Here is a 14,074-nt window from a genome sequence, read left to right as displayed (position 1 = left end):
GCCACGGGAGCCTTGCATGTCCATCTGCAGAAGCACCTGCTCTGAGAAACCTTGTCCTCAGATTCTTAGGACCAGGGACATCGTTGTCAGAAACCACCCAGTGGCACAACCCATTCTTGCCTGAAAAGTCCAAGCCCCATGCATCACTCTGACATAGACAAGCAGCATCGGTTTCCAAGCCTAGTGTGCCCTCAGATCCCCAACCCCAGCTGTGCACGCCTTGCCAAAGCCCCAATACGTGGAGGAGGTGAACCTGGGTTGAGTGCAATGGGTTGAGATTACTGACCAGCTGACTTTGAGAAGGCTGAGTGTCCAAGTGGGTCTCATTCAATCAGGTGATCCGGTAGCTAGGACTAGTCCTCCGAGGGGTCACAGAGAGTGGAGGCATATGAGTGGCCAGGAGGGCCAAGACATGAGGACAGTTCTTCACTGCTGAGAGCAGTGAGACAACAGGCACCTCAGGCTTGAATTACAAGGATGCTGTCTCTGCCAGTGATGCAGGGGGGTTCGGGGCAGCTCCTTCCCCAGTCCAGCTCCCAGAAGAGGACACAGCCTGCCTGCCCCCTTGGTTCTGCCTGATGAGACCCAGGGCAGAGACTGGTGTGATGCACCAGCTTTGCTGTGCTGATTTGTGGCATGTGGACAGAAAACTGACACATCTGTGCTGAGCTTCAGTCAAGAGGCTCCACACTTGACTGTCCATGTTGATTTTTGTGTAGCGTTCCAATAGGCAGAGGTCAAGGGAACAGCATTTCTCCCCAGGCTGCCCTGAGCACTCCGTCCTCCAGCCCTCACTCTTCCCCACCTCCACAAAGACCACCAGGGCCCCAGTTACTGATGGCCCATGACCCAGAGCTGACCTCTGCCTCGCAGGTGCTCTCGGGATCACCCAGCAGAGCACCAGGCCCTGATGCCCCTTGGGTGCTCTGCAGCAGGCAGTGAGTGACCTCAGTGAGGTCCTGCAATGGGGTTGATCTCAGCAGTCTTACCAACTGGGTTCATCATCAGGTAGGAGGAACACTTCCATCATCCAAACCTGCCCCTGGAGCACAGATACCAGTTGTGGACCCTGACCCCTGCTTCTGGTGTACATAGGTAAACCTATCTCAGGCCACCTGAGAGCTCTGGGTGGGGAGAACATGAACAGGTGTGGACAACCTGGGGCCCTTGGCAGTTGGAGACAGATTGATCCTGGCCTTTTGTTTCCCTGAGTGTCTGTTCCTGCCATACCAGACTGTGGAGTGACAGCAGGCACAGTGGCTCATGTGGTTTTGGCTTTGGGCCTGATGCACTGGGGATCAGCCTGTGCCATCCTCTTAGACTCATGGATTGATCCAGCCTGGGTCTGGCTCTGGCCTTCCCAGCTCACACTACCTGACAGGACTGGAGCCCTTAGACCTGAAGTACCAGCTGTGTCAGAACAAAAGCCACTGGACACCATCACCATCTGAGGCAGAAGGAGCATGACATGCTGCTTAAGGATATGATGACACAGAACAGGAACAAGAGATCAGTGTCCAGAGCTTCTGAGGCCCCACCACATCCCTTCGGCGCATGCAGAGATCCTGTGGAGAGTAGAGGGTGTGTGGTGAGGAGCCGTGTCTACCCCCTGGCAACAGGGAGGTAGCACCTCCCCATCCCCACTGGCTGATGTTACAATGGACCAAGAGACTTGAATGTAGCACACTACAGTCATGCTGCCAAGAGGCAGGAAATCCTCAACCTGAATGACAATCAGCAGATGCCGAAATGACAGAGGCGTTGAACTTATCTGACAAGGAGTTTAATAAAGCCATCAGAAAAGTGCTTCACAAGCAATGACAAATGCACTTGAAATAAATGGGGGGGGTCAGCCAAGAAATAGGAGATATAAATAAGAACTGAAAAGAAATTTTAGAACTGAAAAACACAACTAAATAAAAAATCTCAAAGCATGGGCTTGACAGCTAAACAGAGAGAACAGAGAAAAGGATCAGGGAATGTGAAGACGAACAATGGAAACCACCCAATCTGAACAGCAGAAAGAAAACAGACAGAAAAGGAAAGAGCAGAGCCACCAAGGGACCTGTGAACAGCAGAAGGTCTCCTGTGTCACTGGATCCTGGAAAGATAGGAGAAAAGAGGTCCAGACTGAGAAAGTTCATGACAGACAAAAACCTACAGATTTGTAGGCTGAGCAAACCCTGACCAGATCAATGGGAAGAATGCCTACCAAGACCCATCAACGTCAAACTTGGAAAGCCAAAGGCAAAGAAAAAGTCTCGAAAGCATCAAGAGGAAATAGACATCTTACCAACCAAGGAAAACCATTCACATTGTGGTGTATATCTCATTAGAAACCACAGAAGCCAAAGGAAGTGGCACATTTTCCAAGCACTAAGAGAAAAGAATTGTTAACCTATAGTTCTCTAGTCAGAAAAAAAAAATTCTTCTGTAATGAAGAGGAAATGAAGACATTGGAGGGGAAGGAAAATGAAAAGAATGTGTCCCCAGTAGACCCACTCTGAAAGATGGTTAAAAGAAGTTCATGGAACATAAAGGAAATGATGGAAGGAATCAAGGAATATTGTGAAAGAAGAAAGAGTAAAAATTTGGCAAATACAATAGAATTTCCAACCCCTCTTGAGTTTTCTAAATTGTTTTTGATGGTTTGAGCAAAAATTAGAAGCTTGTGTGGTGTGATTCTCAAAGTTTGAAGAGGAAATATTTAATATTTAATATCATAAATGAAGGATGGCAAAAAGATGTTCTTGAACCAGTACAATATCTGGTAAAGGAATGTAAGTTTTCTATACTGTATGCAAACTGGAAAGATGTCTACTCCAGTAGAATGTGATGTTATATACAAAAAAACTGATACCTAGACCAACCAGTAAAAAAGCTTTACAAAGTCATACTCTCAAAAGCACAGTAGCTAAACTAAAATGGAATTTTAAAAAGTGTTCAAGTAACCCACAGGAATGTATGAAAAAGAAAACAGAGACCCAGAGGGAACAAATAGAAAAGAAAACAAAGAGGCAGACATAAGCCATAACATATCAACAATTACATTAAATGTAAATGGACTAATTTATTCATAATAGCTAAAACAATGCAAACAACAACAAGGAAAAAATCCCTAAGTAGGTGAATGGTTAATCAGATTCTAGTGTACCCATTCAACGTACTACTTACCAATACAAAAAAAAAAAAAAAAACCAACTATTGATTCACACAACAGCTTTAATGGATCTCAAGAATATTATGCTGAGTGGAAAAGCTAATCTGAATGAGCCACATGCCATATGATTCTACGTGCGCATTTTGTGAAATGACAAAATTATAGAGATGAAAAACAGACTTGTGGTGCCAGAGTAGGGATTTGAGGGGAGGGCTGGGTGGGTCTATAAATGAGTAACCTGAAGAGGAGCTTTGTGGTGGTGGATGAGGTCCATATCTTGGTTGTGATGGTGGTGATGAAATGAGAAAAGCTAACAGACATCATACCAATGGCAATTCCCTGATTTTGACACAGTGTTCTAATTATGTAAAATGTAGCCATGGAAAGAAAGTAAATGAAGGGCATGGGGAAACCTCATGTACTATTTTTTGTGGATCTATGGTTATTTTTTTACTCATTTACTTTTAAAGAGTTATTTATTTATTTGAAAGAGACTGTGTGTGTGTGTGTGTGTGTGTGTGCACGTGCTTGTGTGTGTGCGGGTGTGTGTGCACATACGCATGCGTGGGGGAGGGGCAGAGGGATCGAGAGAGTGAAAGCAGACTTCCCACTGAGTGAGGAGCCTGATGCAGGGCTCAATCCCAAAACCCTGAGATCAGGGTCTGAGCTGAAACCAAATGTTTGACATTTAACAGACTGACCCACTCAGGCACCCCAATCTATGTTTATTTTTAAATAAAAAGTGTTTTTAATGAGTAAGAGATTTGAAAAGATACATCACCAAAGAGGATACCCAGAAGGGAAATTGGTCCATGAAAAGATGCTCACCAGCATTAACCATTGGGAAATGGACATGAAGACCACAAGGAATGATGACCACACATCTATTAAAACAGTGAAGAATAAAAACAAGCAAACCCTGACAATGAAATGCAAGGTGTTGACAAGAATGTAGAGCAACTGGAACTCATATGTGCTGGTGGGAGTGCAAAACGGCGCAGCCACTCTGGGAAATGGTTTAGCAGACTTTGGAAAGTTAAAGAAACACTTAATCCCACTCCTAGATATTTATTCCTGGGAGAAAAAAAACACTTTTGTTCACACAGAAATCATGTACAGTAAAGTTTATAGCAGCTCTATTTATGACTGCCAAACAGGTAAAACCCCAAATTCCTTCAACAGGTAAGCAAACTAGGTAATGGGTAAACAAACATGGTGCTTCCATATGGTGGAATATTTTCTGCAACAAAAGGGAATGAACTACTGATAAATCCAATAATGTGAATGAAGCTCAAAGGCCTTGTGCTGCAGGACAGAAGACAGCCTGAAAGGGTCACATACCACATGACTCTGCTTACTGATGTTCTTAACAGGACATTATTGAGAATGGGGATGCCTGGGAGGCTCAGTTGGTTGAGTATCTGCCTTCAGCATGAAGTCATGCTGCTGACTCCCAGGATTGAGTCCCTCATTGGGCTCCCTGCTCAGTATGGGGTCTGATTCTTCCTCTCACCTTCCCCCTCTCATGCTCACTCTCTCTCATCTCTCTCTCTCAAATAAATTAAAAAAAATCTTTTTTAAAAAATGACATTATTGAGAATGGAGAACACATCAGTGATGGAGCCACATAGGGAGTTTTTTAAGGTGATGGAGTAGTTTCATAAGATTATAGTGGTGGTTCTATACCTGTGGTAAGATTTCATGAAAACACACACACTCACTCACACACACAGAGGACTGGCATCCAGGATGTATAAAGAACTCCTACAAATAAAAAAAATAGGTAAAAATCTCAATAAAACAATATGTAAAACACTCAAATGGATACTTCAAAGTAAGAAAATACACAAGTGTCATTAGAAAAAGTGCAACTGAAAACCAAAATGATACCACTTCACATCCACTGGCAGAACTAAAATCAATACTGACATCGAGAATTTTGCTTCCTTCCAAGGCAGAGTAATAGGGAATAGATTTACCTTCTTATATAAAACAACAACAAAGAACAAAAAAGGAACCGGCAAAATAGATGAAACCACAGAGAGTAAGGGTCAAACAATGCAGGACAGTGATCCCTAAAAGAGGGAAAACAAGCAAGGTGAGCCCTACAATTGCCAGGCCAACTGGGGAGAGTCCCCACTGCGATAGGGAAGAGGACACAGAAGGAGCTTCAGCCTTCCTGGAACTAGGGAGACAGCATTGGGAGTCTAGGAATCCAGGTTGGCTGGAACTCACAAGACAGAGCAGCAGAGAGGACAGAACTACATGGACGGCATTCCTAAGATCTGCAGTGTGCTCCCTCAAGTCATCCCTGAGGGCTGATCGGCCCATGTTCTACTAATCATTCAGGAAAAATACTAACAATTCTCTTCTAGAACATTAAAGAGGTTGTAATGTTCCTAAGGGGTCCATGTAGCCAGAATTATCCTGATGCCAAAAGCAGACAGATATTATAAGAAGAGAAAATAGCAAACCAATATTCCTCATGAACGTAGATGCAAAAGTTCTTAACCAAGTTTTAGCATATCCAATGGATTACAGTGCTTCATGACGAAATGGGATGTATCCCAGGAATGCAAGTTTGGTTTGATATTTTGACAATCAGTTAGTACAATTAGATATATTAACAGACTAAAAAAATAAAAACCATCAATTGTCTCAATAGACGAAGAAAATCAGTGGAAAATTCTGACATTTGGATAAAAACTCAGCTCATTAGGAACACAAGAGAACTTCCTCAACCTGATAAAGGACATCTATGGAAAACCTGCCACTGACATAATACTAAATGAAACAGCACATGCTGGTGCCTCCAAACCAAGAAGAAAACCATGTTATTGACTCTCGCCACTATTATTCACCATTGTCCTGGCATTTCTAGCTAATGTAATAAGGCAAGAAAAAGAAATGAAAAGTATCAGAATTGAAAGTGAAATGTAAAAGAGTCTCTACTCACCATGTCTGTGTAGAAAAATCCTACAGAATTTATGAAAAAAAAAAAGGGAAAGAAAACAACACTAGAACTAAAAAGCGAGTTTAGGGACGATACATATTCAATGTGCTAAAATCAAGGTATTTCTTCATAGCATCAACAAGTAATGGAACTGGAAATGAGAAGAACTAAGTCCATTTAAAGTAACACCTAGCCTCTAGACTATGAGGAAGGAACTGGACTGTAGAGCAGTGGAGGATTCAGAGACAGGGGATGCCAACTGAGTTGGGACATGAGAACACATGCTTTCCTGACCATGAGACCTGACCATGAGAACACATGCTTTCCTGGCCCAGCGGCGTGGTGGAAACACTGTCCTCCTGGGCAGGAGGGAAGCTGGCAGGAGATGTGGGGAGCTGACACCCCATTTCTTCAGTCTGGGGAGGGGTGACGAGGGATGCATGCTTCCTCTGCCTTCACTGATGGAGCCCACAGGTGGCAATGGGGGTGCACAGAAGGAGTGAGGTTCTTGGTGTGGAAGGAGTTGGAGATTGTGGGCAGGTCATGGGCAGTGCAGGAAGGACGCCACCACCCAGGCCATATCCTAACTGGACGCTCTGAACACCCACCCCATTAACCTCAATCTTGGCCCCTGAGGGGCCTGAGCTGTGATTCACGCCCTGAGGGTAGTGATACCAACATCTTGAGTCATCTCGGGATCAAGCAGGTTGCCCTCTGCACCTAATGCAGACTGGCCAGGGCTGTAGAGACCACTGTTCCAGGAGGAGTCATTGCACTTGGGGGAAGGCAAGCTGAGGTCTGACAAGGGGCTGGGCATGCTCTACCCACAGCTGACCCCAGACACCTTCAGGTGGGAGACTTAGAAGTGACCCCTGAGGCCTCATCCACAACACCTCCCTCAGCCTCTCCACGTGGTGGCACCGTTGGCCCAGAATCACAGCTGTCACATTCGGCATGATAGGCAGAAAGGCTGGGCTACCAAAGTCATTTTACAGGTGAGTGAGTGCCTCCCCATGGGAGGCCAAAACTCCAGAACAGCTAATTTACTGTCCCTGTGGTGGTGGGTACAGGATGATAGAACTCCACAGTGCTTCTGTTTACCCCCACATTCTGTTTCTTTATGGTTCTAAGACTCTCCATCCGTGGCTTCCTTTGTCAGGAATCAGACGATGCCAAGACCCAGTGGCTCTTCTTCCCAGCTGCTCTGGGTCCCATGACTCTGTGGTTGGGTGACGTCAGCTTGCTCCTTCATGGACAATGCACAGCTTCTTACTTGGAGAGCTAGAACTTGGTGCCCCCTCCATGATTCTGGGGTTCCACCCTTTCCCCCCCAAATTCCCACATCACCAGCCCACTTCTGTCCATTCGACTGACCTGCGGCAATGGGCTCAAGAAGCTGCGAAGGGCATGGGGTCTGCCACACCTGCTAGGTGGCCATGCCCTAACTGGAGCCAGGGCAGGAGGTCGGGGAGCCACATGAGCAAGGGCTGCACGCCCCAGAATTCACACAGGAGTCTGGGTGGTGGGGGGTGTTCATTCTCCAGGCCTTTGATGGCAGCCTCCCATAGGACAGGCTGTGTGGCTGATGATCCCCCAGCAGAAGGGCATGGAGACCCTGGAGGAGGGGTCCAGACACCCCTGGCTCCCTATCCCCACCCTGCACCAGGTTCCTCCATGCATGGAGGGCCGATCCAGAGCTCTAGCCTGGGCCGGGGGTTGGGGGAGACCCCACTGTGGGGGAGAGCTTGAGATGGATAGATGGATAGACTGCCCCCAACACCTGTGAGCTCCCTATCCCAGAGAACTCCAGCACACAGAGACAAACCACACGGATCCTGCATGCTCCCCGGGGAAAACACCCCATGCACACCCTCTCTGCCCCCCACTCAGATCTGGAGGGACTTGTGGCACACGTAACCCACAGGGACTCCCATCCCCGTCCTGGCCAGCAGGGACGGCAGACCTCAATCTCATCCAGCCCCCACCACAGTCCTTAGAGCCATGGTTCCCAAACAGTGTGCCAAGGCACCCTGGGGTGCACCAGCAAATCCCCAGGCGCTAAGGGATCTTTCCTGTTCTCCCGACACAGCAGTTCGTGTCATCTGCGGGACAGACACCCATGATCCCCAGCAGTGACACCCCAGAGGTGCTCCTGAAGTGACAGGAGAATTAATTACAAATCAGACTTTTTCAAAGACTTGCTGATGACCACATTTGTTGTGTGGCCTGAGTCGATTGCTAAGCCCAGCGGTGAGGTGTTCCTCTGGGCCTGGGCTCTGTGGAAGCTGGCGATGGACAGAAGGTCTGGCTCTGAGGCCCAGTCCCCCACTGTGAAAAGCAGCTGTCCTTGAGCAATCCCTGGATAGAACAGGACCCCAGGCCCTCCTCCTGCCCTGCCTGCAGCCCCTCTGAGCTCACAACCCTACAGGCTGCCCAGTCTTTCCCCTGCCAGGAAGCAACTGAATAGATTGGAAGGGGTCTGAAGTCCTGGAGCCTGCTCCCCAGGACAGGAAGGACGAGCCCATGAGTACCTGACACCGACAGGGAACTCACTACCTCACAAGCAAACTGCCCTCCCATCGGGCCTCCCAGACCTCCTGGACCTGTCCCTTCTTCCCTCCGGGACATGTTCTGGGGCCTCTGGGAGCTCCCTGTGGGTCCCTTCCCTCCAGATCATCCATAAACGGGGAGTACTTTTGGCAGACCTGCTTTGCAGTCTGCCAAGGAAGCTTGCCCTGCATGACAGCAGGGGGCGCTGCCAGGCACAAGGGAGCCAGGCCCCAGAAGGCAACGAGGAACAGGGGCACCGAGCAAAGACACGCTCGAGGCTGCCCTCTACCTTCATGCGAGGAGGCAGAATTTCCAGCTGAAAAGTAGGAGCCCGGAAAGAACAGCACCCCAACCCCATGCTTCTGGGGTCTCAGAAACCAGGGGAAACAGACTCCTGGGTTTTGACGACGCCCAAAAAATAGGGCAGGACCCCATTCCCCCTCTATGTCAGCTTCCCAGGATCCCTGGAGGGCCGGTAGTCACTGCCATCTGGACCCAGGATGCCCCTGCAGGCCAGCCTTCCCTCCAAAGTCCTGCTCCCCTCGTCTCTGCATTCAAAGAGAGGGGCCAAGACTCTCACCAAGACCACAGCAGGGGAAGGAAGGGCTCTGGAAGCTCTCAGCCCAGGACCACCACAAAGACGTGCTGAGATGCACATCCTCAGGGAACTCTCCCCCTCTCTCTCCCCCTGCAGCACAGGGGGCTGCCTAGCTCAATCCCTCCCCCCCATCCCCTGTGCAGCAGAGACAGAAGCAGAGGGAGCCCCAAGGCTCCTGGCAGATGAGAAGACTGTGCCCACTGACTCCGTTCTGTGCAGAGCCCAGCTGGCTGGGTAGCTAGCCCCTTTGTGTGCACAGAGCCACCAGCCTCTGGGGCTTCCCAGAAAGGCCCTAACCCCTGGCCCCACAGCTGGGGTGGAGGGGGTGGGAGCCTGCTGCCTCAGCTCACCCCCCCCCACACACACACACAGCCCAGGGCCCTGGTAATGCGATAATTGGGTGGGATTTTTGCTGAGAGAGAGAGGGGAAGCCCAGAGGAGGATGAGCCAGCCCTCCACCAGCCCACCCCACTTCATTCCAGAAACTTCCCTCCTTCCCGATGCAGGTGGGGGGCTTGTGGGGACTGGGGAAGGGGGGTGGGCAGAGGGTCTGGGCATGCATAGACTTAACTGGATCCCAAGGAGGTGTGGAGGAAAGTTTCCTTTAAAGGGAAGAGCTCTTGCTCCCGGTCCAGGAAGAGATCCTGATGGGTCACCCACCCCTGAGGCTGACTCCCTTGGCAGACAGGGAAACCACAGCAGGCAGGGGTGGCATGCCATGGGTGCGATCTGCCTCTGGTTCTCAGCACCAAGCCTGAAGGCTCGCCACCCCTGCCCAGAGAAGGGGTCACATGTCTACCTCACGGCTTCTCCATGGGTCCCCTCACACTGCAGACGAGGTAGCGATGCCTGGCTGAAGGGGACCCGTGGAGGGAGCAGGTGGTCCACAAGACAAGAGATATTAGAGAAGAACCCGGAGTTGGGATTTCTAGCTGCAGCTCTGCTCCCTCAACTCCGAAACCACGTCATGAATTCCTGCTGTGGTTATCACAAGGCACCATTGAGACTGACTGTTCTCCCACCGCCGTCAAGGCAGGCACAGAATCTCTCACCTGTTGTCATGTGCCATAGGGAAGCTGGGGAGATTTCAGGGTTTGGTCTTCCTTTCCCCAGTCAAACTCCCTTGGTGTCCCACTCGCCCACCCCCAGAAGGTGCAAGCAGGGCTTCAAGGTGGACCCCAGGGTGGGTACTGGCTAGCTGCTCCTTGAGACTTTGGATAAGTCACCTTCCCTCTCGGGTCTGCCCTTTCCCTATCGACTAAATCATATGGCTTACCTAAACGGTCAGAAATCCCTTCTGGATGAAGAGACTAGCGGCGCTGGGCATACCCGGAGGCTGGAGGTGCCAGAGCGAGGGATGCAGGCTGCACCGCCTTGGCTAGGAAGCGCCAGGGACTGGGGCCCATCTTTCCTGGAGGGGTGTGCGGGAGAAAGTGGAGGCGTCCACACCTGCTCTCCAGACAGTCCACACCCTTACCTTCAGGTAAGCGGCCGCAGCCTAGCCGCCCACCCAGCCACAGTCCGCACCGCAGGCCGCCTCCACCACCGCCGCGCTCCGCAGAGGAGCGGATCGGACAGCTCGGTTCCCAGCGGACCAGCGAGCAGCGACTCGAGGGATTGGCCCCAGACGAGCGGACCTCCCAGGCAAAGAGATGGAAGAAAGGGAGAGCAGCCCTGCCGCGGTGCGAGCAAGAGAACGAGCGCAGAACAGAGCAGCCGCGGGAGCGAGAGCGGGACCTTGCTTCCCACGGCGAGCGCAGGGCGCGCGGGGTTCCACACCGCCGCGCGGTCCAGGAGTTCGGGGCAGCGCGGCCCTGGACCTCGGAGGGGGCGCCTGAGGACCACGCTGCCCAAGCCGCGCACCCCCGCCCCACAGCCGCCCAAGCAGCAGCTCATCTGGCACAGTGCGGCCGTTAGAGCGGGCGCATCCTTGCGCACCCCGTGCGCCCCGCAGCCACGAGAGGGGCAGGCGCCGCGGCTGCCGCCGCAGCCGCCGCCTCCCCAGCTCCAGGGCCCCGCCCGTCCCCGGCCCGCCCCGCCCCGGCCCGGCCCTGGCCCTAGCCCCGGCGGGCGCCCCCCGCGGCGCTGCCCCGCCCCCGCCGGCCCGCGCCGCCCCGGGCCCCGGCCCGCCGCGCGGCCGCCGGCCCACCTGGCGCAGCGCCGCCCTCGGAGCCCGCGCACCGGCGCACACCCGCGCACCCCGCGCACCTCGCGGCTGCAGGAGGGCCCAGCGCCGCCGCCTGCCCACTCCCAGGGCCCGGCCCGCCCCGGCGTCCGTGCTCTCGGGGCGGACTCCCGGCCCTCGGCGCTCTCCCGCCCGGCGATGGCCCTGCTCGGATACTTCTTATTCCTCTACGGCCTGGAGCAGGCGCTGGGCAGCTACCCGATCTGGTGGTGAGTCTCCCTCGCGTTCGCCTTGGTCTCGCTCCGAGAGGCCCCCAGCCTCCGTCCCCTCGGGCAGGGCCCCACGGTGGCCCGGAGCCCGCGCCCTGCCCCTTCGGCTCCGGGGGCGCGGGCAGGCTGTTTTCCTTGGCGGCCACTTTCGACCTGTTGGGGCCAGGGCTGGGACGCGGGTGTCGGAGCTTCCGGGGACATTGGTGTCCCGGGCCTAGAGGTTCCCCCCGGCGTCTGAAGGGGCGCAGCGGCTGGGGAGAGGTAGGAACAGGGTACGCACAGATGGCACCAAGGGCCAGGGTGCCTAGGGCCAAAGGACGCGGGGGAGGGCCAGCGGGTGCAGCTCGGGGGAGAGGGAGACGTTCCTTGAGTACCGTATGTTACGCACACGCACACCTTAAAACAAAGTCGGTGAGACAAGACCAAACAGCTTGGGGCAGCGCAGTTATGTAAGGACAGCGGGACCCGCCGCCCCAAGTCCCTGCCGCCTCTCAGGCTGACTTCGTGTGGGTGGGTGTCGGGGGAGCCCTCTCCGAGGCCCCTCTCTGCAGCGGGAGGCAAAGGGGGGCTGCCGCGGAACAGAGACAAGGCATCCAGTTCGAAGGTTCTTGGGTGAGGCCCACGTTTGAGAAGAATGGGGGCTGCCTCCTCTCCGCAGAGGAGGCCCGCTTCAGTGAGACCCTTGGAAATCTGACGATGGGAACGCAGATAAATCGAAGGGAGGCGCCCGCGGGGCCACTACACAAATATCAGGGGGCTGGGAGAGTGGGGGGCAGTCAGGGTGTCTAATGTGACCGAGCCCCCACCGGCGAAGGTCACCCGGCTGGGGGACGGTGGGGGGGGAAGCGGGGGAGTCGGTGTGCGGGGTTGCGCTCTGAGAAGCCCACGATCTGACCAACATAGCGGGGGGGGGGGGGGGTGCGGTGCAGCCAGAAGACCCGGAGTCGGAGAGCAGACTCCCCACACACATGCTTGCGGGGGCGCGCGCGCGTACACGCACACACAGGAACCTTCTCCGACGGCTTGCCCGGAATCATAATAATTACGCCGAGGGGAAGGGGGGGAGAACCGAGCGAGCTGAAGTACATCTAATCCGATAATAATTTTTCTCGTCGACATGGTTCAGGAGCATGGGCGCCCGGGTGGGGACGCAGGTCCAGGCGCAGCCAGGCGGGGCGGGGAGGGAGGGGAGGCCGGGGCTGGTCCAGGGACCTGGAGAGGCGGTTGGGCCGCAGCTCGGGGACCCCGGCCGCCCGGACCGGCGCGCGCCGCACCTGCAGCGCCCTGTCGCCTTGGGGCGCGGGCAGGGCCCCAGTGCCTGCGGCCGCGAGGACACTGACGCCCGCCCGGCCGGTCGCGGGGAGCCGGGAGGCATGTCCGAGAGAGCGCAGCGGCCGCCGGCTTCCGCGCAGGCTTCTAATTAGAACCCGCCGCCGCCGCGTTCCTGGGCGCAAGAGGAAGCGCCCTTCGCCCCCGCGCTGCTCCCGAAAGGAAGGGCCCTGCCCCCAGCCTCCTGGCAACGCCAGACCTCGGGATCTCTGTCCTGTTGGCCCTGAAGCTCCCTGGCCTTGACCTCCCCCGACACACACAGGTATGCACCTGGGCCACTTGTGTCCCTGTGAACGGACCCGCACATGCTCGGAGGTAACTCCTCGTTTTCCAGGTCCGTTGGGAAGGGCCCTTCGGCTCTGCAATCCACCCAAGTAAGAGTCTAGAGCAGCCCCTTGGCTCCATGGAGAAGGGGTGCCATGGAACCCCCACTCAGTGATTCTGTTTCCTTCGGGAACGGTGTCTAGCAGACAGGACCTCAGGGCCCACTGGGGAGGGCGGTTTGTCCTCCTCCGTGCCGCAGACCAGCTGGATGGAAAGGAGCCATGTCCCCCCACAGCTCATGCAGGCAGAGTACACAGGAGGGCTCACAGAGAAGCCTGTTTCCTAGCAGGGGAAGGCCTCTCCATCCTCAAGCCCTACCTGGCGGAGCCTCCCACCGCTGCTCCTCCTTCCACTGCCCTCCCTTTCCCCCTTGGGGCCAGGGACCCTCTCTTTATAACTTCTCACCTTCACACCCAGCCTCCCTAATTGGCTGTTCTGTTTCATCCTCCCTCCCCCAGACAAAGCTGGGGGGGGCCTTCTCCCCACACCTTGCATATAAAAGTGAAAGTAACGGGGGCCTTTTCACCTGCGGGAGCGCTGCTGGCAACAGTGAGGAAACAGCCCAAATCGGGAGTAATTAGGCTCTTGAAGTTGGTGTGTCTCCCAGTGGGAGGGGGCAGGGGGAGGGGTTGGCGCTGCTGGCAGCTGCCCGTCGGGAATTCCAAGGGCCACCCGCTCCCCTGCTCCCCTGCTCCCCGCTCCCTTTGCCTAGGGAAACGTCCCTCGCCCTGCCAGGGCAGGTCCCAGCCAAGCCTCAGAGAGACAT

General features: G+C 54.1%; 1 protein-coding gene and 1 long non-coding RNA gene across 4 annotated transcripts in view; one reads left to right on the top strand and one right to left on the bottom strand.

Annotated features, from left to right (window-relative positions):
• Positions 1-6,205: 6,205 nt before the first annotated feature.
• LOC116585833 lies at positions 6,206-11,259 on the bottom strand. The gene is made up of 3 exons (XR_004283780.1): positions 11,200-11,259; positions 10,538-10,672; positions 6,206-7,359 (listed from the first exon to the last, which is right to left on the bottom strand). It is a non-coding gene; the product is annotated as an uncharacterized LOC116585833 (long non-coding RNA).
• Positions 11,260-11,394: 135 nt separating this feature from the next.
• WNT3A (Wnt family member 3A) overlaps positions 11,395-14,074 on the top strand; it is a 41,931-nt gene continuing 39,251 nt past the window's right edge. For all 3 annotated transcript variants that reach the window (XM_032335130.1, XM_032335132.1, XM_032335131.1), the window contains exon 1: positions 11,395-11,655. In XM_032335130.1, the coding sequence (XP_032191021.1) occupies positions 11,585-11,655 (71 nt within the window). In that variant the 5' untranslated portion in view covers positions 11,395-11,584. The remainder of the gene's footprint in view (positions 11,656-14,074) is intronic.

This window comes from Mustela erminea, chromosome 3 (genome assembly GCF_009829155.1).
Source record: "Mustela erminea isolate mMusErm1 chromosome 3, mMusErm1.Pri, whole genome shotgun sequence".
In the NCBI taxonomy this organism is placed as follows: Eukaryota; Metazoa; Chordata; class Mammalia; order Carnivora; family Mustelidae; genus Mustela; species Mustela erminea.
Note: the sequence above shows the minus strand (reverse complement) of the source record. Positions and strands in the feature narration are given on the sequence as shown.